Genomic DNA, 22,328 nt, shown 5'->3' on the forward strand with positions numbered 1-22,328 from the left:
AGCCGACGGCAATGAGGCGTGTGTGATGAGGCGTGTGTGTGGCACTCCCTTTGGAATTTGTGTGTGTGTGTGATCTACTGCGGCCACTGTTCTTGCAATCAAAACTGTCATCATCAATCACTTAGCACCGGCCTTTTGCAGGGGAGAAAATGATGAAACTATCCACAGAGACCTCTCCCTCTCCGGTGAATGAAAATCAAGCACCTTCTCTGCCTGCTTTGCCTCTCATAAAACCTGTTTGTGACGAGAGGTGAAAAAAATTCTTGAAGTGTGTGTGTGTGTGTGTGTGTGTGTGTGAGAGAGAGAGAGAGAGAGAGAGATAGAGCTTAAACTCAGGACCTGGTGTGTGTGTGTGTGTGTGTGTGTGTGTGTGTGTGTGTGTGTGTGTGTGTGTGTGTGTGTGTGTGTGTGTGTGTGTGTGTGTGTGTGTGTGTGTGTGTGTGTGTGTGTGTGAGAGAGAGAGAGATAGAGCTTAAACTCAGGACCTGGGCACTGTCTCTGAACTTTTTTACTCAAGGATAGCGCCCTACCAGTTTGAGCACAGTACCACTTCAAGTTTTCTGGTGATTCATTGGAAATAAGAGTCTTACGGACTTTGCCTACCTGGGCTGGCTTTAAACCACAATCCTCAGATCTCAGCCTCCTGAGTAGGTGGGATTACAGGCATGAGCCACTGGCACCCAGCTAAAAGTCTTGAAATCTGAATTCAAATGTGATCATATGAAACCAGGCACTGGTGGCTCACATCTGTAATCCCAGTCACTCAGGCAGGGCTCAATCACCTGGGATGGGAACTGAAAACACTTGCTTTATCTGCTCTGCTTTCCTCTTGGTGTCAGCATTTGCTCATGCTCGGAACCCAGGCACTGATTCTGTTGGTGAGCTGGGCTGTGCCCCAAGCTCCATGTACCGTGGACATTTTCCCCTTGCACTCTGATTCCTGTGACCATCCTGAGATATGCAGGAACCCACTGTGGCTGTGGTCTCCAGCTCCCTACGAAGCTCCACATGTGAGCTCCATCCCCAGTGCTCTGGGAGCTGAGGCCGAGGGCTCTGGGACCTCAGAGGGGACCTTGTGACTCAGGCCTCTTCTGTGTTGCTCCCCAGCCCTGAGAGAGACATGGTTCTGCTCCTTCACATTCTGCTGGGGCACACCCTCACTACCACAGCTCCCCGCCCCGCCTCAGTGAACTCAACTCTGAGCCTTAGTTCTTGGAAAGTTGCTCTCTTGGGAACTGGTTGTAGTCACATAAGGCCAACTGTGTAGTCTTGCTCTTCTCACACGGGGCACTGCGCGGCTGTATCACGCGTGAGAGGCCAGGGGCCAGGGGGTTGAACGTTCTATCACTGCGCCTCAGTGTCACTAGTTTCCTTTGTGATCCTGAATACCCAGATGTATTCAGTTTTCAGAAGGGGGACGTGGATGTGTGAATTGCCACAACGAGCACCCCCTCCCCACCCCGCCTTGCATAACTAACACATGTCAATAGAAAATCTGCTGTACAACCACTGTTGTAAAGAAGTGGGGCTTTCTGGGAAGCTCTGGCACAAAGACTTCTCTCTGACTTTGGACAGGTAGATTCTGAGGGACTGCTAGGTGAGCCGGCTTCGAGGATGGGTCCAGAGGAAGCTCCCAGAACAGAACTCTGACTGGCACAAGGCTGAGGAATTCTACCATAGAGAGATGGGTCTTCCTGCCCCAGGAGCAGGGGCTGTGGTGGGAAGGACACAGGGTTAGAAGCCCTTAGCTCCTCTTCTGTGACTTGGGAGTCCTGCCTGTCAGGCTGGGGCCCACTCTCCACTCATGTCCATTTCTGAGAGGAGATCTGGAATGTGTGCATGCTTGGGGACGGCTGACCACATCGTGTCCTTCAACACTGTCCTGTGCACATGTCACTCTCCATTCTCTAGAACCTTCCATGGGCCAGGCCTCACTGGGTTCCCCTGGAGCAGTGCCTTGCCTGCCACTGTAGAAAAAGTGTGATGTCCTCGGGACACAGAGTTTGTTCCCTGCTGTTGGTTCTGGCATTGATGGGGCTCAGCGGATGGGCGCCTCCTTCTCTCTGCTTCTCTGTATGGAGCCAGCCTCAGCTGGGGCAGTGACTGCAGTTCATAGGTAGGAAGTGGCGATCTGCAGTTGTTCACAGGGATCCCAAGCCCAGAAGATTAGCTGGTCACAGAGAGACCAGCCAAGACACAAAAGTATCAGAAAGAACTGCCTTAAAATGTTAAAGATGATCTCTTGCTATGAGCTCACCGCTGGGGCAGGTTTGTCAATGTGAGAGAGAGCCCCGAAAATAGGAGCTGGGTGGGGACCAGGAACCGCCATTGTAAACCCTGCGTCTGGGGCTCCCAGAGCTCTGGGAGAGAAACAGCAATGAATGGTGGCAGCAACAGCTCTAAGGCCGGGGGCCCTGGAAGGCTTCATCATTCAAGCCACAGTCTTCCTGGGTGGGTGCTAAAGGTGCAGCACATTGCAGTTTGAAATGGGGCGGGGGGCAGGGGAGAGGCACGTGGCTATGGTCCCAGAAAAACAAATCCTTAAATTTCAGTGGTTGATTGGCTGGTTGGTTGGTAGTTTTATTTGAGTTTCCAGGGCTGGGGTTTGAACACAGGGCTTTATGCTAGCAGGCAGGCACTGTACTGCTGAGCCATGCCTTCAGCCCCTTTTTGACTTGGTTATCTTATGTATATGTGTGTATGGTACCAGAGCTTGAACTCAGGACCCCATGCTCTCACACTTGGCTTTTTGACCAAAGGCTAGCACTCCACCACTTGAGCCACACTGAAACTTGTAACCTTTTGGTGGTAATTGGAAATAAGAGCCTCAAGAACTTTCCTGCCTGGGCTGGCTTTGAACCATGATCCTCGGGTCTCAGCCTCCTGAGTAGCTGTGATGAGAGGTGTGAGGTGAGGCTGGGTCCGCTTGATCCCCAGCTGTATGCCAACTGGCAGTGGAGCCCCCTGCCACCCTGGGTCCAGAGTTGAGAAGCATGTTTGGAGCTGCATCGGGAAATCCTGCTTCTCAGAAGCTGTGAGACACAAAGCCAATCCAGATGCGTTTCTGTGGGAGTTTGTGAGGACAGCTGCGGGGCCTCCCAGTTCAGAGGAAAGGGAGGCATTATGCACCTGAAGACACAGCCCACAGCCTGTGGGGGGGGGGGAGAGGGGGGAGGGGGGCAGGAGAAGGAGGCGGGCCCCACTAGATGGCCCCTCCCAGAAGAGGCCACAGGACCCTGGGAGGAGCATCCTCCAGCCATTCTGTGTCATTCATCCCTGCGGTTGGCCCAGATGGACCTGAACCGTCAGCCACAAGGGAGGCCTCCTTACCAAGACCAGGCCACCAAACACGGTGGTTCATGCAGTTCTAGCTACGTGAGAGGAACAGGTCAGGGGAGCACCGTACCAAGTCAGCCTGGGCAAAAACATGAGATCCAATCCGAAACATGTCTAAAGTGAAAAGGGGCTGAAGATGTGACTTTAGTGGTAGAGCACCTGTCTAGTAAGCTCAAGACTCTGAGTTCAAAACCCCAGCATCCCTCAGAGATAGAGACAGAGATGGAGATTGACAGAGAAGAGATGCATGGTCAGGCTAGGGAGGGAGCCGTGGGATTGGGGGTCCTGGAGCGGATGCCCCTCCCCCGAGCCACCTGGGCAGCTGCGGCGCTGCAGTAACAAGCAGCCCAGCACTCTGGGTGGAGGTGCATGGCAGACAGGGTTTCTCACTGCACTGCCTTGAGTCTCGGGGAGTGCTGGTACTCTGGGGTCCCCTGGGATGACGGGCTCGCTGTACCCCAGGTGTGGCTGTGTGGAGGCAGCATGGAGGTGCTCCCCTGCTCGCGTGTGGCACACATCGAGCGGAAGAAGAAGCCGTACAACAGCAACATCGGCTTCTACACCAAGAGGAACGCGCTGCGAGTGGCCGAGGTGTGGATGGACGACTACAAGTCCCACGTGTACATCGCGTGGAACCTGCCACTGGAGGTAAGACCCCGCCCACTGCAGCCAGACAGCCTGCCCCCTCTCCCACCCCACCCTCGCCCCGCCCCCACCCTGCCCCACCCTCACCCCACCCCAACCCATCCTCACTCCATCCCCCTCTCCCACCCCACCCCACCCACCCTCACCCCACCCCTGCTCCTATCCTATGAGCTCTTCCCGTAAGTTAGTGCTTCCCTGTCAGAAAGATATTTGTGTGGACAGTTCTGAATCCTCCCAGAACGTTCCCAGAGGTCGAGGTAGACCCCTGCTTTACACTGGCGCAGGTGCAGGGCACATACAGAGATCTGTGGGGTCTTGGTGATCCAGGTCCTTTGCCGTTCGTTCACAGCCCCACTCCTAGACAGACATCCAGCCCAGATTTGGTCACCTGCCCCTCACCCGCTCTCACATGGGCCCCTGGAAGCCCAGCCGCCCTCCCACACACCCACACATGTCCCCCATATCCTCCTTCCCCCCCAAAAGCTGAGTCCTGAGCTTGGAGAGGCCCCTCCCTAGAGGCCCGCCACAGAGAACCCATGCAACAGGACAGCCCCTGGATGCCTGCTAGGAGCCCCAGGCTGCTGCGGCATGGCTTGTTGGGAGAGCCGGCCCAGCACAGCTGTGACCCTGAGATCCAGCCCCAGTGTACCCACAGAAGGAATCTCAGCTCTCTCTTCCATGCTGTTCTTGTGTCTTTGTCAAACACATCTCTTATCCATGTGCATTTCCTCAGCTTTCAGACTCTTATCTATGTGCATTTCCTCAGCTTTGGGGGTGGTGGTGGTAAGCAACAAGTCCTTAGCCTCACAAGGGCTCCAGGCAGGGCCAGGCACAGGGCACTGGGCCCTCCTCCTCCTCCATGGCATGAGGCGGGGAAGGGGGGCTGCACTTGCAGCCTCTGGGGGTTTCCCATCCATCCAGAGCAGTCACTTATCCAAGCCAGTATCCTGGGATGGTTCCTGGGCCGGTTCCCAGCAGGAGACGGCAGCCTCTTGTATTTGGGTGCCCCAGCCCAGCGCAGCGGAAACACTTCCAAATGTGAAGTTTACGTGAGAAGACAGCTTGGAGGACATGGGTCACTGTTAAGACTTGTGAAATAGGTTCTGAAGAACTGAGAGCTGGTGATGCATGCCTGTAATCCCAGCATTTGGGAGTTCAAGTCTAGCTGGGTTATTCAGCACTTTTGAGGCTTCTGGGGCTGCATAGGGAAACCCTATCTCATGAAAATAGAAAGAAGGAACATGAACTGAAAATGACTTCCGGATAATCCGTCCTGAGCTGTACTTGGACACTTTGTTACCACATAATGAAAGGTAGCAGTTTGCTGACCCCGAAGTTCCTTCTTTCCATTATCTCATTTGATTCTGTTCCAACAACATGAGGTGAGAATTGGTGTTTCATTTAATTTTATTCATGATGCTTACACCTGTTTGACCTTTTTTTTTTTTACTATGCATGCACAGCACATCTTTATAAAATTTTATTTATACCTGGGACCCAGTAAGTCATAACAATTAGTCATAAAATAGAACAGTTCTAACAATAAACTATAGTGAACCTTACTTAAAATTTACAGATTCTTTCTAGGATAAATTTAATATGGTACCACAGTTTGAACTTGGAGTCCTTGAGCTCTTGCTTGGCTTTCTTCCATCTGGGAGATACTCTGCCATTTGAGCCATCCCTTCAGCCTAGATGTTTACTGGTTGGTTGAAGATAGTTTTTAGTTGAAGATGTTTTGGGCTGGATTCAAACTGTGATCCTCCAGATCTCAGCCTCCTGATAGCTAGGAGTAGAAGCATGAGGTCCTTTCATACTTGGAGCCACGTTTGGTTGTAAAGAACCAAAACTGCCACAAAGAAGCCACAGGCGGTGGGGGCCTTGCATTTGTTGCTGGTCCCCTGGGCTCTGCCACACATTTTAGGGATGACCATGCCCACTCATCGTGCTAATTATAGTTGAGAAAAGAGTGAAGTACTGCTTCTCAAGGCCTATCTTATGGCCCAGACAGTGAGTTATGTCTAGGTGCTGTTTCCCATCCCAGCTTCATTTCTGCAAAAGCAGAGTGAATTATTCATTAGAGCGCCATTACAAGCTCTGCGATGGGAAATTATTTTCCTTTCTGCATATAATGAACTCCACAACGAGTTGGCAAAGGGGGAAATTGCATATGGATGGGAAAGGAAGACGGGAGGTTATAGCATTGATTTTTCTTGTCTTAATCAAATAATTCCTCTAATAATTGGCTTCGATGGCTGCCAAGGAGAGTGGGAGACAGCTGGGGATGTGGGTAACGCCAGCAGGTCTCAAAACTCCTGTGCAAGCCAGGGGCACCTGGGAAGGGGGCGCGGTCTCCTGTGCCCCCAGTCCCCCTGGGCCCCCCAGCCATCCTGTGTCTCCAGCCCCCCCCCGCACCCCATGCTCCCTGGCCCCCCATGCCCCACAGTCCTTCCATGCTCCTACCCCTTCCCTGTATTCCCTGTGCCCAGCCAGCCCCATCGTCCGTCCATCTGTCTGTCCTGATGCCCCTCCACCTCTCTGTATCTAGAACCCAGGGATCGACATAGGTGACGTTTCAGAGAGAAGAGCTTTGCGGAAAAGCTTGAAGTGTAAGAGTTTCCAGTGGTACCTGGACCACGTCTACCCCGAGATGAGAAGATACAACAACACCGTGGCCTACGGGGAGGTAACATGGGCCTAGCCCCTAGGGGTGTGGAGTCTGCCTCCTGCCCTCCCTCCCTGCTTTCCTTCTCTTCCTTCCTCCCTGCCTCCCTCCCTCCCCCCTTCTTCCCTCCTTCCCTTCCTTTCCTTCCACTGTCACTCCTTTCTTCTCTCTCCCTCTCTCCCTTCTCTCTCTTCTCTTTTCCTTGCCTCCATCCCTGCCTCCCTTCATTCTCTTCCTCCCTTCCTTCCTTCCCTCCCTCCTTCTCTTCCCTTTCTCCCTTCCTTCCCTTCTCCTTCCTTTCCTTCCACCTTCCCACCTTTCCTCTCTTTCTTCATCTCCCCCTCCCTCTCTCTTTTCTCTTTTCCTTGCCTCCCTCCCTCTCTCCTCTGGAGAGCTGGCTAGGTGTGAGCAGCAAGCGAGATAAATGCCCACATGGAAGCTGGGTGACAGGTGCAGCTGCTGTCTGTGGCTGAGGGTGTGGGTGAGCTGCCATGAAGACCCCTGGGGCGGGGCGGGGGGCAGGAAGCGGAGTGTGCAGGGGGGGAGGGGCACAGAGAACCCCAGATCCCGGGCACAGCCCAGCGCCTGGATGGACCAGAGCCCTGCGCTTGCTGCTCACCTGTGAGGGTCTGCCAGTCCTCACTCCCCACAGGCCCTAACTCCTAACTCCCCTCTCCATTCTTCAAAACCAAATGTAGTGTTTGTTTGTTTTAAAAATTATCAAAGTAAGACCAAATATAAAGGAGTCACAAACACCACAGGCAGGGAGGACTCTTCCTGAAACAATTGGGCAGATAGCCTCACTCTCTAGGAAGCAAACCCATTCCAATGCTTCTCAGCCACATATCAGGTAGACAGCCAGGGAGAAGAGGAGAGGGGAGGGCTCTGAGCTCTGAGGGGAGGGCTTAGCAAGGCCCTGCCAGGGGAGAGAGCGGCAGAGCTGGGCTGCAGTCGGTCAGCACCCCTGCCCCTGCCTGCGCTGGCCCACGAAACAATGCAGTAGCAATCCAGGGCCTCCAGGCTGCAAATCCTCACGGACGAGCGGACCAGCCACTAATGTGCAATGAGTTCTGCACACTGACGGCAATTTGAAAAAATCGATTGAAATCACAAAATGAAACACTTCCCAGAGAAAAATAGAGCAAATGCAAGGAGGGCGTGAGACGCCAGAGGAACGTACAAATGGCTTACGTCTCCAGGAACGTTTAATTTCCTTCATCCTACTTTTTTTTTTTCCTTCTTTCACCCCAAGAAGAAGCGTTCCTTGTTGGGAGGGATAAAGTCATAAAGCCTGGCCTGGGGCCAGCACCGGTGCTGTCCCTGTCCTCTCCCTGCCAGGGCTGGTGATGTGAAAGGTCCCATACCTCCTGGGGAGACTGCAGATTGAAACACGCTTTTTCGAAAGCAATTCCCAGCAATGTGTGTGGGTGTTTTAAGCCAGGAATTTGAACAAGGGATGGAGAATTGATAGCAAATTTGTTCATCTAGGTGCTATTTGTTTTCTTGGAGCAAAAATATTGAATTTAACTTGAAGCTTAGTTAACCACATCGCCGTGCTAGTTTCGACCATCTTGCAGGGCCCTGCAAACACTGAGAGCAGTGGTTCACTAACCCGCAGGAAAGACTGCTTCTCGAGGAAGAGGCCAGGGCGTGGCGGGGGCGGTGCCACGAGGCTCTGCGTGGGCCACGGCAGGCGGCCACGGTACACAGGCTCTGACCGGCAACCCTGTGGCCTCCTTTGTAGCTGCGAAACAACAAGGCAAAAGATGTCTGCCTGGACCAGGGTCCCTTGGAGAATCACACGGCCATCCTGTACCCATGCCACGGATGGGGGCCACAGGTAGGGCTCCCCTCGTCCCAGGAGGAGCTGTGTCCTCAGGGCCTTGTGGGTCTATTGGGAACTGTCGGGGCCCTTCCTCCACTTCCCTCCTTGTTCCCTGGGCTGTGGTCTTAAGAAGGTGGGGCCTGGGCACAGTGGCTCACACCTGAGAGACAGAGATCTGGAGGATGGTGGTTCAAGGCCAACCCAGGCACAAGAAGGAGACCTTATCTAAAAAAGAAAAAAAGAAAAAGGTAGGCAGAAAGGACTCGGGTGGGTTTAATGGTTTAGGGCCTACCTAACAAGCACAGGGCCCTCTGCCCCAGCTCACTCCTCAACACTGTCCAAGAAAGGGACAGACACCTTTGGTTGTTTCTGTAAAGAAGCCCAGGGGAGGTTTGTAAGTGTGAGGTTGCACTTGTGGGACAGTGAAAAGGCCCTGTGGAGCGTTCTACATGTACACACAAGATGCTCTGTGTGCGCTCACCACAGCCACACCTCGGAGGAAGCATAGGTGGTGTCCAGTGCACCTGCCCTGGCGCCTCCCTGGGTGGCTCTCCCGACCCAGGTGGCCAGCGCTGCTACCAGCAAAGATCCAGGAGAGGACAAGGCTGAGGTTCGAGGAGCTTGAGAAGGATACATGGAGGAGCCAGCAAGAGAGGCTAGAGCCCCATGAGTGAATTCTGCCTGGTTGCTCTGTGGAAGCCAGCTCTGTGTGTGTGTGTGTGTGTGTGTGTGTGTGTGTGTGTGTGTGTGTGTGTGTGTGTGTGTGTGTGTGTGTGTGTGTGTGTGTGTGTGTGTGTGTGTGTGTGTGTGTGTGTGATTAAGACTGGGTTAAAAAAAAATTAAGTCAGAGGAGCTCTGAACATCTCATCCAAGTCAGGCTCAGAGAATCTGCCTCTAGTTAATCAGCAAAAAGCAGGGATAAGAATATGGTTCAAGTGGTAGAGCACCAGCTGTGAGCAAAGCACACAGAGGGGCAGAGTGAAGAAGTGCCTTTTGCTGGTTTCTCTGAGCGAGGGAGGGGTTAGAGCCATTCTGGAAGTTAGCAGCCAGACACCAGAACCTGAAGGAGCTGGGGCCATTTGTGTCTCCCCAGGACCTCCCCCTCACCCCATCACTACCCCTCCAGGCAACCGGGCCCCAGGGACCCTGTCCTGCATGGGACCTGCAGGTGTCAGCACCATGCTGGGAAATCCCTCCTGTCTGGAAATAACTAGAATTCATCTTTCCCAGCCCCACCCACACCCAACGTTCCTGCCTCATCATTAACTATGGAACGCCAAATCAGACAGTGCCCCCCATGATCCCTCCCGTGGGCTGGTTTCCTTCCATGAGCTGGTTTCTGTCCTGATCTGTGTCTAGCTCATCAAGATCCTCTAAGCCCAGAGCCCTGCTCGCCTATGCCCTGCTTGCCCCCCAAACCTGTGCCTTTCTCCCCCCTGCCTGTGCCCTGTGCCCCCACCAGTGCCCTGCTTCCCCCTGCCTATGCCCTGCTCCCTTCCACCTGTGCTCTGTTCCCCCATACCTGTGCCATGCTCCCCATACACACCTGTGCCCTGCTCCCCCACACCTGTGCCTTGCTCCCCCACACCTGTGTCCTGCTCCCCCACACCTGTGCCCTGCTCCCCACACCTGTGCTCTGCTCCCCCACACCTGTGCCCTGCTCCCCACACCTGTGCCCTGATCCCACACACACCTGTGCCCTGCTCCCCACACACACCTGTGCCCTGCTCCCCACACACACCTGTGCCCTGCTCCCCACACACACCTGTGCCTTGCTCCCCCACACCTGTGCCCTGCTCCTCACACACACCTGTGCCCTGCTCCCCACACCTGTGCCCTGCTCCCCATAACTGTGCCCTGCTCCCCACACACACCTGTGCCCTGCTCCCCACACACACCTGTGCCCTGCTCCCCACACACACCTGTGCCCTGCTCCACACACACCTGTGCCCTGCTCCCCCACACCTGTGCCCTGCTCCCCACACATACCTGTGCCCTGCTCCCCACACACACCTGTGCCCTGCTCCCCCACACCTGTGCCCTGCTCCCCACACACACCTGTGCCCTGCTCCCCATACACACCTGTGCCCTGCTCCACACACACACCTGCGCCCTGCTCCCCACACACACCTGCGCCCTGCTCCCCATACACACCTGTGCCCTGCTCCCCCACACCTGTGCCCTGCTCCCCACACCTGTGCCCTGCTCCCCCACACCTGTGCCCTGCTCCTCACACACCTGTGCCCTGCTCTACACACACACCTGTGCCCTGCTCCCCCACACCTGTGCCCTGCTCCCCACACCTGTGTCCTGCTCCCCACACACACCTGTGCCCTGCTCCCCATACACACCTGTGCCCTGCTCCCCACACCTGTGCCCTGCTCCCCACACACACCTGTGCCCTGCTCCCCATACACACCTGTGCCCTGCTCCCCCACACCTGTGCCCTGCTCCCCACACCTGTGCCCTGTTCCCCACACCTGGGCCCTGCTCCTCACACACACCTGTGCCCTGCTCCCCACACCTGTGCCCTGCTCCCCATACCTGTGCCCTGCTCCACACACACACCTGTGCCCTGCTCCCCCACACCTGTGCCCTGCTCCCCACACCTGTGCCCTGCTCCACACACACACCTGTGCCCTGCTCCACACACACACCTGTGCCCTGCTCCACACACACACCTGTGCCCTGCTCCCCATACCTGTGCCCTGCTCCCCCACACCTGTGCCCTGCTCCCCCACACCTGTGCCCTGCTCCCCACACACACCTGTGCCCTGCTCCCCACACCTGTGCCCTGCTTCCCCACACACACCTGTGCCCTGCTCCCCCACACCTGTGCCCTGCTCCCCACACCTGTGCCCTGCTCCCCATACACACCTGTGCCCTGCTCCCCACACCTGTGCCCTGCTCCTCACACACACCTGTGCCCTGATCCCCCACACACCTGTGCCCTGCTCCCCCACACCTGTGCCCTGCTCCCCATACACACCTGTGCCCTGCTCCCCACACCTGTGCCCTGCTCCCCACACACACCTGTGCCCTGCTCCCCATACACACCTGTGCCCTGCTCCACACACACACCTGTGCCCTGATCCCACACAGACCTGTGCCCTGCTCCCCACACACCTGTGCCCTGCTCCACACACACACCTGTGCCCTGCTCCCCACACCTGTGCCCTGCTTCCCCACACCTGTGCCCTGCTCCCCACACACACCTGTGCCCTGCTCCACACACACACCTGTGCCCTGATCCCCCACACACCTGTGCCCTGCTTCACACACACACACACACACACACACACACATACACACACACACACACACACCTGTGCCCTGGCACCTTCCTAACAGCTTTGGAGCCACTGTTGTAGGCAAAGACTGAATCATGGCTCCTGTAAGCAGACAAGGGTCCACGGTGGTCATCATCATTAGCTTAATTAATGGACTGTGTTGTAATTGATTATCAGGGAGCAATTAAGCAGGCATTTAAGAGGGCGGTTCCCAGGCTGGAAACCTGTGTTTATCAACAAGATAGACATAGTCATCCACCAATCACAGAGCCTGCTTGCTCCAAGGGCCTTTTAGCAAGCTTCTAACTTGTCTGACTTGAGTTGACAAGCAGCCCCTTCTTCCTCGATGCCTCGTGCCGGTGGCTCAATCCTGCCATCCAGAAACTCACAAGGCTGCGACAGAAGGATTGTGTTCCAAACCAGCCCAGGCAGGCAAGTCCATGAGACTCTCATTTCCTATTAAACACCCAAAAGCCAGAAGTGGAGTTGTGTCTCAAGTGGTAGGAGTACCAGCCTTGAGCAAAAGGAGCTCAGAAATAGCGGCTAGGCCCTGAGTTCAAGCCCCAGTACACAGGACACAGCAGCACCTCTCGGTGTCAGCTTGGACCCAGTGGCCTGAGGGGACGAGTGCCACAGGCCTGGCCACCGTGCCAGGCTCTCCCCGCCCTGGGCACCCAGAGAGCCCACCGGAGAGCCACCGGGCAGCCCTGGGAGGCTGCCAGGCCTTCCTGCAGCCCAGCTGCTCCCCAACTCAGCCCCCGAGTCGCCCCCCTCAGGGGCAAAGGTTGGGGAGACCCGCGGTGGACACTGCCCCCAGGCCCAAGGGATCTCAGCAGTGTCTTTCTCCATCCATAAAGCCCACAGGCTTCGGCTCCTGGGCCACTGTCCATGGTGCTGATGGGTGGCATGGGGCAGTGTGGCCATATTCAGCAAGGCCTTTCACCTCCAGTGCTGTGCGCTGCTGCTGTCCCCGAGACACTGAGACTAGGCCCAGCAGCCCCAGATGTCTAGCGGGAGCTCTTCCTGAATTCTGCTGAGTTGGGGGTGGGGGGTGGGGAGCCGCCACTGTTCAGGCACGGTGCGTGCTGGGGGGGCTTGGACAGCACTGAGGGGGAGGTCAGGTGAGGGGGCCTTGGGCAGCACAGGGGGGCACAGTGTGTGAAGGGGTTCTGGGACGGTGCTGGGGGTGGGGGCAGCACGGGGGGGGGCTGGGACAGCACGGTGGGGAACAGCACGAAGGGTTCTGGAACAGCATGAGGGGCGGGGACAGTGCAAGGGGGAACAGCGTGGAGGGGGGCTGGGGCAGCTGGAAGGAGGACATTGTGGAGGGGTTCTGGGACAGCACGGAGGAGGCTGTGGCAGTGGGGGGGGGGACCAGGGCAGCACTTTGCTCACACCCTTCCCCTCTTGCTTTCTCGTCCCTTCCCCTTGTGTTTTGTAAACACGGGGTTCAGGTATGTCACTAGACTTGCCTTGGCCTGTGGGTTCCGGGGATGCCCCGGGTCCATGTGTTACTACGCCTGGCTTTAGCCATTTTACAAGTCTTGACAAACACTGACACAGACTGGTTCTGTCACCCCGGAGTCCCGCTGCGCTCCCTTCATCGCTCAGCGCACTCTCTCCTCACCCAGAGCCTCTGTGGCCCAGGCCAGCCTCGAACTAACAACCGTCCCCCCTCAGCCTCTTGCACACTATGTCCTTGTATACTTTACGTTCATCAGCTCTAGGCCTCCGTCAGCGGGTGTGCACCCCAGCCGTGCCGGTGTGAATAGAAGCTCAGTGGCCTGTGGGTGGGACTTCCTCCTTCCCTCCCCGACCAAACCGCTGCTCTATGGCAGGCAGGCCCTGAGGGGAGGCCGCTGGTGCTGATTGAGGGGGGTCAGGCCCTGTCCGAAGGCCACCCAGCGGGGTGAGAGGGGGTGGCGGGCCGCTCCGCTCAGTCCAGATTCTCCATCACCGCGTCTCACCCTGCCCCTCCTCCTTTTCCCAGAGGCTCCAGTCCCTCTGTCAGTTCATCCATCACCCGGATGACAGATGAGAATTCTTTTTATCCCATAATTAAATTTAATCTGATGTTGGGCTCGTTCTGTGATGGCTTCATCTTCCCAGCGATGCGTCATCTGAGCACCTTGTCACCATGATGCATTGTGCCAATAAGACACGGCAGCCCGGATGGAATGACAGGCCAGGGCGAGCCGCGGGCACGGAAGAGGCAGAGCGAGGCACGTGTGTGCCGGGTTCCAGGAGGCGGACGGAGCCACCGAGAGCACAGCCGAGGACCGAGCACAGTGGCCCACACCTGTAACCCTCGCCGTGAGGGAGGCTGAGATCAGGAGGATCATAGTTCAAGGCCAGGAAACACACGAAGAAGGCCTCATCGCAACCAAAAGCTAGATGCAAACCAAGTGCTGGTGGCTCACCCCTGTAATCCCAGTGGCTCGGGAGGCCAAGAGCTTAGGATCACAGTTCAAAGCCAGCCTGGGACAGAAATGCCCATGAAAAAGCCGGAAGTAGAGGTGGCTCACGTGGGAGAGCACCAACCAGCCTCAAGTGCAAAAGTTAAGCAAGAGTGTGAGGCCCTAGGTCTGTGCCCCAATACAGGTTCAAAAAAAAAAAAAGTCAAGAGTACAGTGCCTCACACAGCCATCCAGGCCATCCAGGAAGTGTGGATAGGAGGAACAAGGTTCTGGCCAGCCTGGGCACAAGCATGAGACCCTCTTGAGTCAAAAAATAACTGCAGCAAGAAGCACCGAGGATGTGGTGCAAAGGCAAACAAAAGAGCACCCTGAGTGCAGCGCCTAGGGAAGATGGCTGTGGCCCTGGAGACAGGCCCCAGCGGGGAGGGAGCCTGCTCAGCTCCCCTCACCACAGGGCTTAGAGGCCTGGGTCGTGTGGAGATGGCAGGCTGAGAAAACCTCTTGCCCCTGGCAGAACCCAGCATGTGGGTGGACCGGAGCGCCAGGCCGCTCTGCAGGCTGAGATCCCGACACAGACCCCCCCCCCCTTTCCCGTTCCCTCACCACGCGGTTCTGCCCTGCGTGCATGCTACCTCACTGCAGGTAGTGGGATGTTAAGAGCTTCCTTTCCTTGCTTTTCTGACTCATCTCCTCTCAAAATATCCCAAATGTGTCTGACTTTACAACCTGCCTCCTCCTCCTCCTCCTCCTCCCCCCTCGTGGGAGGGGCTTCCGCCACTGCCTTCCCTGGTGCGTGGGTGTCACTTCCTGGAGTCCCACTTTCCTCTGGTCACACCTGGCCCGGGGTGGGGGGGGTCCCCCACATGGAAAGGAACACATGCTTTCCTAATTAATGCACTCTCAGTACCAGGCTTGTTCTGCCCCGCCAGAGCCCTGCGGAAAAGCTTTCCATCTCCTCAGAGGTTTGGTCACTTTCCTGGTGCAGACCACGTTGCCCATGCAGTTAGTAGGCAAGTAAGGAAAGGTTTAAAAGTCAGAGCTAATTCTCTTGCACGCGCGTGCGGGCACACACACACACACACCAGTATTACTAGGGTTTGAACTCATGCCTCAGGTTTGTGGGGCAGGTGCTCTGCCACTCGAGTCACACCTTCAGTGTTTTTGCTGTGGTCATTTTTCAGATAGGGCCTTACACTTGTGTTCTGGCTGGCCTTGAACAGCGATCCTCCTGCCTCCCTTAGTTGCTGAGCTGACCAGTGTGAGCCACTGCACCAGCCAGCTGCGTTACTCCACCCAGCTGTGGAGGGTGGAGTAAGTTTCACATGCCCTAGGGCTTCGGAGGGCACAGACACGCCCACTCGCCGTGATCACGCTGGCATCCACACAGGTGCCTGCGCCCTGTCCTTTCCTCTTCCACGTCTGGGCTACCTCCTCCCTTAGACCGGCACCAAGGGCCCCTCCCACCCACTGCTGGGCTGCCTCCTCTGCTCAGGACAGGAGGGATTTGATGATGTGAACATGCTTACGGGGTGAGGTCTGCCGCCATTGTGGTGGGCGTCACGCGGGCAGTAAACAGGAGGACCGCTGTCCCCGGGCAGGAGGTGCGCAGGCTGCCCTTGGCTCTGGTCTGTGTGGAGTCTCGCACTGCAGGCTGTCTTTATTGACAGCTGGGTGGGTCTCCGTTCCACCCTCCTTCCACAGTTACTGGTTCTGGTGTTGGTTGACTGGCTCTTGCCAGCATAGTTCAGATTTCCCGACAGGCTGTTTTAGGTTTGGGCTAATGGTTCTGTGTGTCTCAGATCCGCTCAGATAGGAAATTCCTTTCTCCCTCAAATGAGGATAAATTGTTCTTGGAACGCAGAGGGTTTGTTCTGAGTGCATCAGGGTTGTAGGCAGCTATGTCCGTGTCTCTCGGGCCTCGTGGCAAACCCAGAACAAGACATTCTGAAGGCGTTTAGAGGATTTGCTTCTTGTGGCTTGCTTCCCTTGTGCTGCTGCTGCTGCTGCTGGCCTAAAAACAACAGCCCAGAACCTGCACAGAGAAATACACCACTGCACGGTTGTGTAAGTGGAGCCCGGAGGGATCTGAGGCCAGGCAGGCTGGGGCCCGGGCACCCTGGGCCATCCAGGCCACACTGCTGGGCATTCCTAAAAAGCCTCAAGTCATCTCTCAGACCAAGTCAGTGAGCCAGGGACAGGCGGGCATGGTGGGTCACACCTGCGATCCCAGCCACAAGGAAGACAGTGGGGGGTGGTATATGGGGGGTGCATGGTCCATGTTAGCCCAGGGCAGAAGCACAATATACTAACTGAACAATAAGCTGCAGCAAAGGGCTGGGTCGTGGCTTGAGTGGCCAGGCATCTATCAATGGAGAGTAAGGCCTTGAAAGTAAGCCTCAGTGCCAACCGAGAGAGAGGCAAAGGGAGAGAGGGAGGGAATGGGAGGAGGGGGGAGGGAGGGAAGGCAGGCAGGCAGGCAGGCCTTATCAGCCCCAGGAAAGGAGTGCTGGTGAGTTCTGGGTCACAGTTCCCCAAGACCTTTTCACAAGAAGTCTTTTGTCCTCCATGACCAAAGGGGGCGTTTAAAGGAGGCACCACGCCTGTATGGAAATGTCCAGCAGAACCCAGGCGTGAGGGGCAGAGCAGGGGATGGGGAAGGGGCTGGCCCTGGCCTGTCCTTCACCCTGGCCTCTGAACCTACTCACCTGCCCAGCTCCCTGCACCACGCGGCTGCTTCGAGCGCCACCTGGCGTCGAAACAGAAGTCAGACTGACAGAGCCAGGCTGGGGTGCTGGGATGTCTCTGGGCTGCCCTGATCCAGTACTCCAGTGGCTCTGGTCCCTGCCCGCCCCTCAGAAGGACTGCTGGGAGGCAGCGAGGAGGGAAACAGGCTACAAAATGCATCATCGCGCCAGGGAGATCCGGGAGACAAGGTAGTAGCTCTCACATCTACGGCTTGAGATTTTTTTCAAGATTTATTTATATTTGTGATTTCCCTAAAAAGAAAAAAATGCAAGCAGAGCTGGGTTTTATGGCTTGCACCAGTCATCCTAGCTGCTCAGGAGATGGAAATGTGCAGAACCATGATTCAAAAACAGCCAGGACAAAAAAAATTGCAAGAGCTCATCTCAACCAATGAAAAGCTGAGCGTGGTGGAGCATGCCTGCCATCCTAGCTACGAGAGAAGTTTACATGGGGGATCGAAGTCCAGGTGTAGATCTGGGGCCCTTTGCTAAAGATCACCAAGAAGAGAGTCGGAGCCTGGAGGAACTGAGGAGAGGGAAAGGAAGACAGACTTGAGGAGCTAGGGGAGAAAGGCAGAATGGGAGGCCAGCTCTCTACAGGGCCGTGAGGGCCAGGGACAAAGGGCAAGAGCCCTTGGCCTGAGCGGATGGCCACAGAGCACTGTTGACAAGGAAATGCCCCAGTCAAAGAGGAATGGAGATAGGAGCCAAGCCAGCACACCCCCCCATGGTAACCCACAGACCCCACCAGAGCCCCACCACAGCCCTCAGTAGTGGAAATGTTGGCTCTAAACCCGCTGGGAAAACACAGGAGAGCAGCTACAGCCAATGCTGAGAGAGGCATGGATGGGAAGACTCAAACCTCACCTCCAAGCTGTGATCGAACATCAAGTTTGGGGCATCCAGGAGGGGGTAGGATCCGTGGGGTCACACAGAGAACCTCAACTCTGACCACAAAGCTAGGATTGAACATCAAGACCAGGCAGGATCAGTGGGGTCACCCAAAGCCAGCAGCACCGCTCAACTAATCCTGACAAGAGGACTGGGAACTTCAATGGAGAACCTTCTTCTGACAGATGGCTCAGGGACCACTGCACACATGAACAAGGATGAATCTGCACCCGGCCATCCCTTGTGCCCCGGGGATGAACACAGCACAGATCAAAGGCCTAAATGGAGAAGCCTCAGAAAACGCAAGGAGAGGGATGTCTTCTTGGCCCTGCATTCGGCAGTGGTTCCCAAAGCAACATCAAAAGTACAAGCAGCCAGGGAAAAAAACAGATGAATTGAACTTGATCAAAATGAAAACCTTTTGTATGTCAAAGAATGCTGCTGAAAAAGTTTTAAAAAAAAACACACAGAATGGAAGAAAATATTTGTGAATCTGATAAGAAGTTCTAGCTTCCAGAATATACAAATAATTCATACAATTTAACACTAGAAAGGCAGCCCCATTTTTTTTAATTGGCAAATGTTCCAGATAGACATTTTCCCAAACTAGGTGCAAAATAATCGGTAGGCACCTGTCCTGATGTTAATCCCTAACCTCTAACCCCAGCCCCAAATCCTAACTCCTAACCCTAAACCCCACCCCAACATGCTCACCCTTAGCTACTAGAGAAACCGCCATCAGGGCCCTCATGTCCTCTATCTATGCCCCTCGCAGAGCTGGAATGAGAACACAGACAATGCCTGCTTGTCTGGGCTGGGGACATGCCGGTACCCCGGCTTCCTGATGCCAGGCATGCGGCGTGGCCCAACTGTGCTAGAATGCCACTTGTCAGTTCCCCAACTTGCCAAGGGTGTTGCCTCGGGACCCCAGGAGTCCTCACAGCGGGATGGAAGACGTGCATGCACGCGGTACACAGAGCTGCGTGGCCCACACGGCCGGATGGTGGAGGCCCCATCCCCATCCACCTGCCAGTACAGGGAGAAACAAAGCAGCCAAGACCAAAGCAAGGGAACAGCTGTGCCATGAGAAGGACCAGAGCTCGGGGACCCGCAGATTTGATGACTCGGGGTCCGAAGAGTTAAAATGGACACCATGGAAGAAAGGTGGCTGATGAGTAGCGTTGCATGGGAGAGAGGGCAGCGGAAGGGGTGAATCTGACCCATGTGGGGTGTGAGCACGTAGAGGTGGGTTGGAAGGGAAACTCCCAGTGTACGTAATAGTATTAGAAGTGCAAGATGGCGTCTCTCGGGGACATGTAAGAAGGTCCTGTCTCTTCTGGACAGGGAGCGGCTGCAGATTGGAGCCCAGCACTCTCGTCCCTTCCCCAAGAGACTCGAATCCAGAGAAGACCCTATTTCACTGGGAGAGGAGCCCCTCCTCTCGTGCCCTGCGTGGAGCCGCCTCCCTGTGTTTCCCCAGCCGCAGGGCCCCTGCTTTCTGGGAGCCTGGGGTGGGGTGGGGAGGCTCTCCTGCTACTGGGGTCCCAGGACACTAGTTTAGAGACCGGGACCCCACTGGGCAACTCGGTGCGTGCGACTCAGCTTCCTATAAGCGAGGGACAGAGAGAATAATCCTGAAAGCATGGGTGTGGCAATCGCGCTATTGATTGCCCTAAGTAATGCTTAGAAAAAGGGTCCAAGACACGCCTTCACGTGCATCCTCAGTACTAGCCGTGTGCTGCGGGTGGCCAGAACCCCACAGGGCTGGTGAGTGCACACACGTGTGTCCCAGAGTTCCACTTTGGAAGCAAGAGGCTGGCTGCTGCTCTCACCTTGGCCTGACAACCTGCCAGAATTTAGTTTTTGGTTTTGCTCTGTGTGTGTGTGTGTGTGTGTGTGTGTGTGTGTGTGTGTGTGTGTGTGTGTGTGTGTGTGTGTGTGTGTGTGTGTGTACTAAGGTTTGAACTCAGGGCCTCCCATTTTCACTTGGCTTCCATGCTCATGTCTGGTGCTCTACCATTTGAACCATGCCCCCAGTCCAGCATTTTACTGGGTAATCAGAGTTAGTGTCTTGAGATCTTCAGATCCTAGCCCTCTGAATAGCTGGGGTTACAGGGGTGAGCCAAGAATTCAGGTGCCAGTTCTTTTCGCCAGCTCCCGCCCTCCTGGCAGACTGAACAGAAGGCTGGAGTTCTGAGACGTGCTCAAAACACTCAGAAAGGGGCTGAGGCTAGAGTGGGCAGGGCTGGGGTGGGCAGGGCCAGGGTGGGAAGGGGTAGGGGAGCCAGGAGGGGGGTCTGATCGAGGCTCTGTGAGCTTGGGGTCCTGTGTACCAGCCCTGTGGAGACAGGCTGTGGCCGGAGCTCAAATGGAGGGGTGAGGGAGGGGCTGGTGCACACGTCCCTCCTGCCCTCCCTGTAGCTGGCCCGCTACACCAAGGAGGGCCTCCTGCACCTGGGCGCCCTGGGGACCACCACACTCCTGCCGGACACCCGCTGCCTGGTGGACAGCGCCAAGAGCCGGCTGCCCCAGCTCCTGGACTGCGACAAGGTCAAGAGCAGCCTGCACAAGCGCTGGGCCTTCATCCAGGTGGGCACCGGGGTGGGAGGGGGTGGAGGGGGTTTACAGGGCAGGGGGGCAGATCTCGATCCCCTCTGGAAAGTTCTTCGCCTTGACTGCACCCCATCCCTGCTCTCCCCTGGCTGGGCCACTGGGACTGGCCAGCTCATTGGTTCTCTGACTTAGTCTTCCCAGGAGACTCCCATGATCCTTTGCATGGCCTGGCACCGGATGAGGGAGGGATGGGGGGGATGGTTCTCAAGGCCAGGTGCCTTGGTGGTCAAGGCTCCTCCCATCTGTCCCTCCGTCCATCTGTCTTCCAGAATGGAGCCATCATGAACAAAGGCACAGGGCGCTGCCTGGAGGTGGAAAACCGGGGCCTGTCCGGCCTGGACCTCATCCTGCGGCCCTGCACAGGGCAGCGGTGGACGATTAAGAACTACATCAAGTAGCCAGAGGGGCTGGGCCTGACCAGCCCAACTCGGGACATGGTGGCAGCCACAGGAGCCCAGGCCCCCGGCTGCATGGGGTCCCCAAGCCGAAGACTTGAGCCCCATGAGTCTCCCAGGAGCCCTGAGGCTGGTGAACCTTGGAAAGAACCCCCAACCCTTCTTGGGGACCCCTGGAGCTGTGTCCCCCAGATCCAGGCCTCAGGGGGGCCACTGTTCCCCTCTGTGTCATCCCCGCCCTGGTGCCAGGGTCTGGGCCAGGCAGGGCCCCCCACTTCCTCATCGTCTGCAGCAGCCGCAGCTTCCGAACCTCACCCGGCCTCAGAGAAATGGGGGGCTCCATCCTCCTCTTCAGAAGAGGAGCAAAGCCCCCGCTCCATTGGTTTGAGGTGGCTTCTGCGTGTTCATACTCCTCAGCCCGGGAGGCCCGGACCCACAGTGCTGGACTTCCTGGGCCTCCCTAAGGGGCCTTGAGGGGTGACACCAGGCGCTGGGCACCCGGCTCCTCCATGTGTGCCCCTCAGGGGCTGGAATCAGGCTGGAAGCACCTCCATGGGCTCCCCGCAGTGGAGCCTGCTGTGCCGGCCATGGCCAGGCGGGGGCAGTGTGGCCTGGCTCATGGTGCCTCAGAGGAGAATGAGGAGCTGGAGAGTGGCCGGTGAGGACCCAGGACCTGGATGATGCTCCATGGGCCCCGGCTCTGCCGGCCACACGGGCAGCCGAGCCGTCATCTCCTCTGCAGAATAATCGCATCGTTTCTTTCCAATTGCCCTCTGGCTAGGGTGCCCCTGTAAATCAGAGTTAATAATATATGAGCGTGTGTGCATGCATGGGAGAGGGTGTGTGTGTGTGTGCGTGCGTGCGTGCATGCGTGTGCGTGTGCGTGTGTGTGTGTGTGTGTGTGTGTGTGTGGTGGGGAGAGCATCACAGCTCTGGCCTGGGGCTCGCCGCTTTGCTCACCTGAGTGGGGGGCAGGCTCCTGTCGCTGGCCACGGTCTTGCCTGGGGTGGGCCCTGCCTCTGCCAGTCAGTCCCCACTGCTGCCCCTGGCCACCCCCTGCCCAGGAGGACCCCTGTAGTCACCCGCCATGCGAGGGGCCAGGGCGTCACCTGGCATTCTCTTGGTGGTGGTTCCATTGCCCCATTCCCCATCTTGAAATAAATATGTTAGCACTTCCCCAGGCCTCGTTCTCTTCACCCTCCGAGCCCACGCTGGAGAGGGGAGTTCCTGACCCGGCGAGCCCCGAGCCCAATGCTGTACAGAGCTGGTCCCCAGGCAGCAGCCTCAGGCCCCCCTGGTCGGCCAGGTTAGAAAGGCCTGGTTGGTGCCAGAGGCAGACCAAATGGAAGTCAATGCAGAACCACGCTCCATGCCTGCCATCTCCAGACTGGGGGTACCGTGTGGCCATGAGGCTCCAGGAACTGAGTGGTGGAAGCATCCTCAGGGCTGGCCAGGCGGGCAGGGGGTCTGGGTACAGCACAAGGCAGTGGGGTGCGGGTCAGGCCCC

General features: G+C 56.7%; 1 protein-coding gene across 1 annotated transcript in view; it reads left to right on the forward strand.

Annotated features, from left to right (window-relative positions):
• Galnt17 (polypeptide N-acetylgalactosaminyltransferase 17) overlaps window positions 1-21,998 on the forward strand; it is a 140,907-nt gene extending 118,909 nt beyond the window's left edge. Inside the window, exons 7-11 of the mRNA XM_070035600.1 lie at window positions 3,799-3,984; window positions 6,530-6,667; window positions 8,391-8,486; window positions 20,235-20,402; window positions 20,696-21,998. Of these exons, the coding sequence (XP_069891701.1) occupies window positions 3,799-3,984; window positions 6,530-6,667; window positions 8,391-8,486; window positions 20,235-20,402; window positions 20,696-20,824 (717 nt within the window). The 3' untranslated portion in view covers window positions 20,825-21,998. The remainder of the gene's footprint in view (window positions 1-3,798; window positions 3,985-6,529; window positions 6,668-8,390; window positions 8,487-20,234; window positions 20,403-20,695) is intronic.
• Window positions 21,999-22,328: the final 330 nt, after the last annotated feature.

This window comes from Dipodomys merriami, unplaced genomic scaffold, assembly GCF_024711535.1.
Source record: "Dipodomys merriami isolate MVZ:Mamm:240054 unplaced genomic scaffold, mDipMer1.0.p SCAF_26, whole genome shotgun sequence".
Classification (NCBI taxonomy): domain Eukaryota; kingdom Metazoa; phylum Chordata; class Mammalia; order Rodentia; family Heteromyidae; genus Dipodomys; species Dipodomys merriami.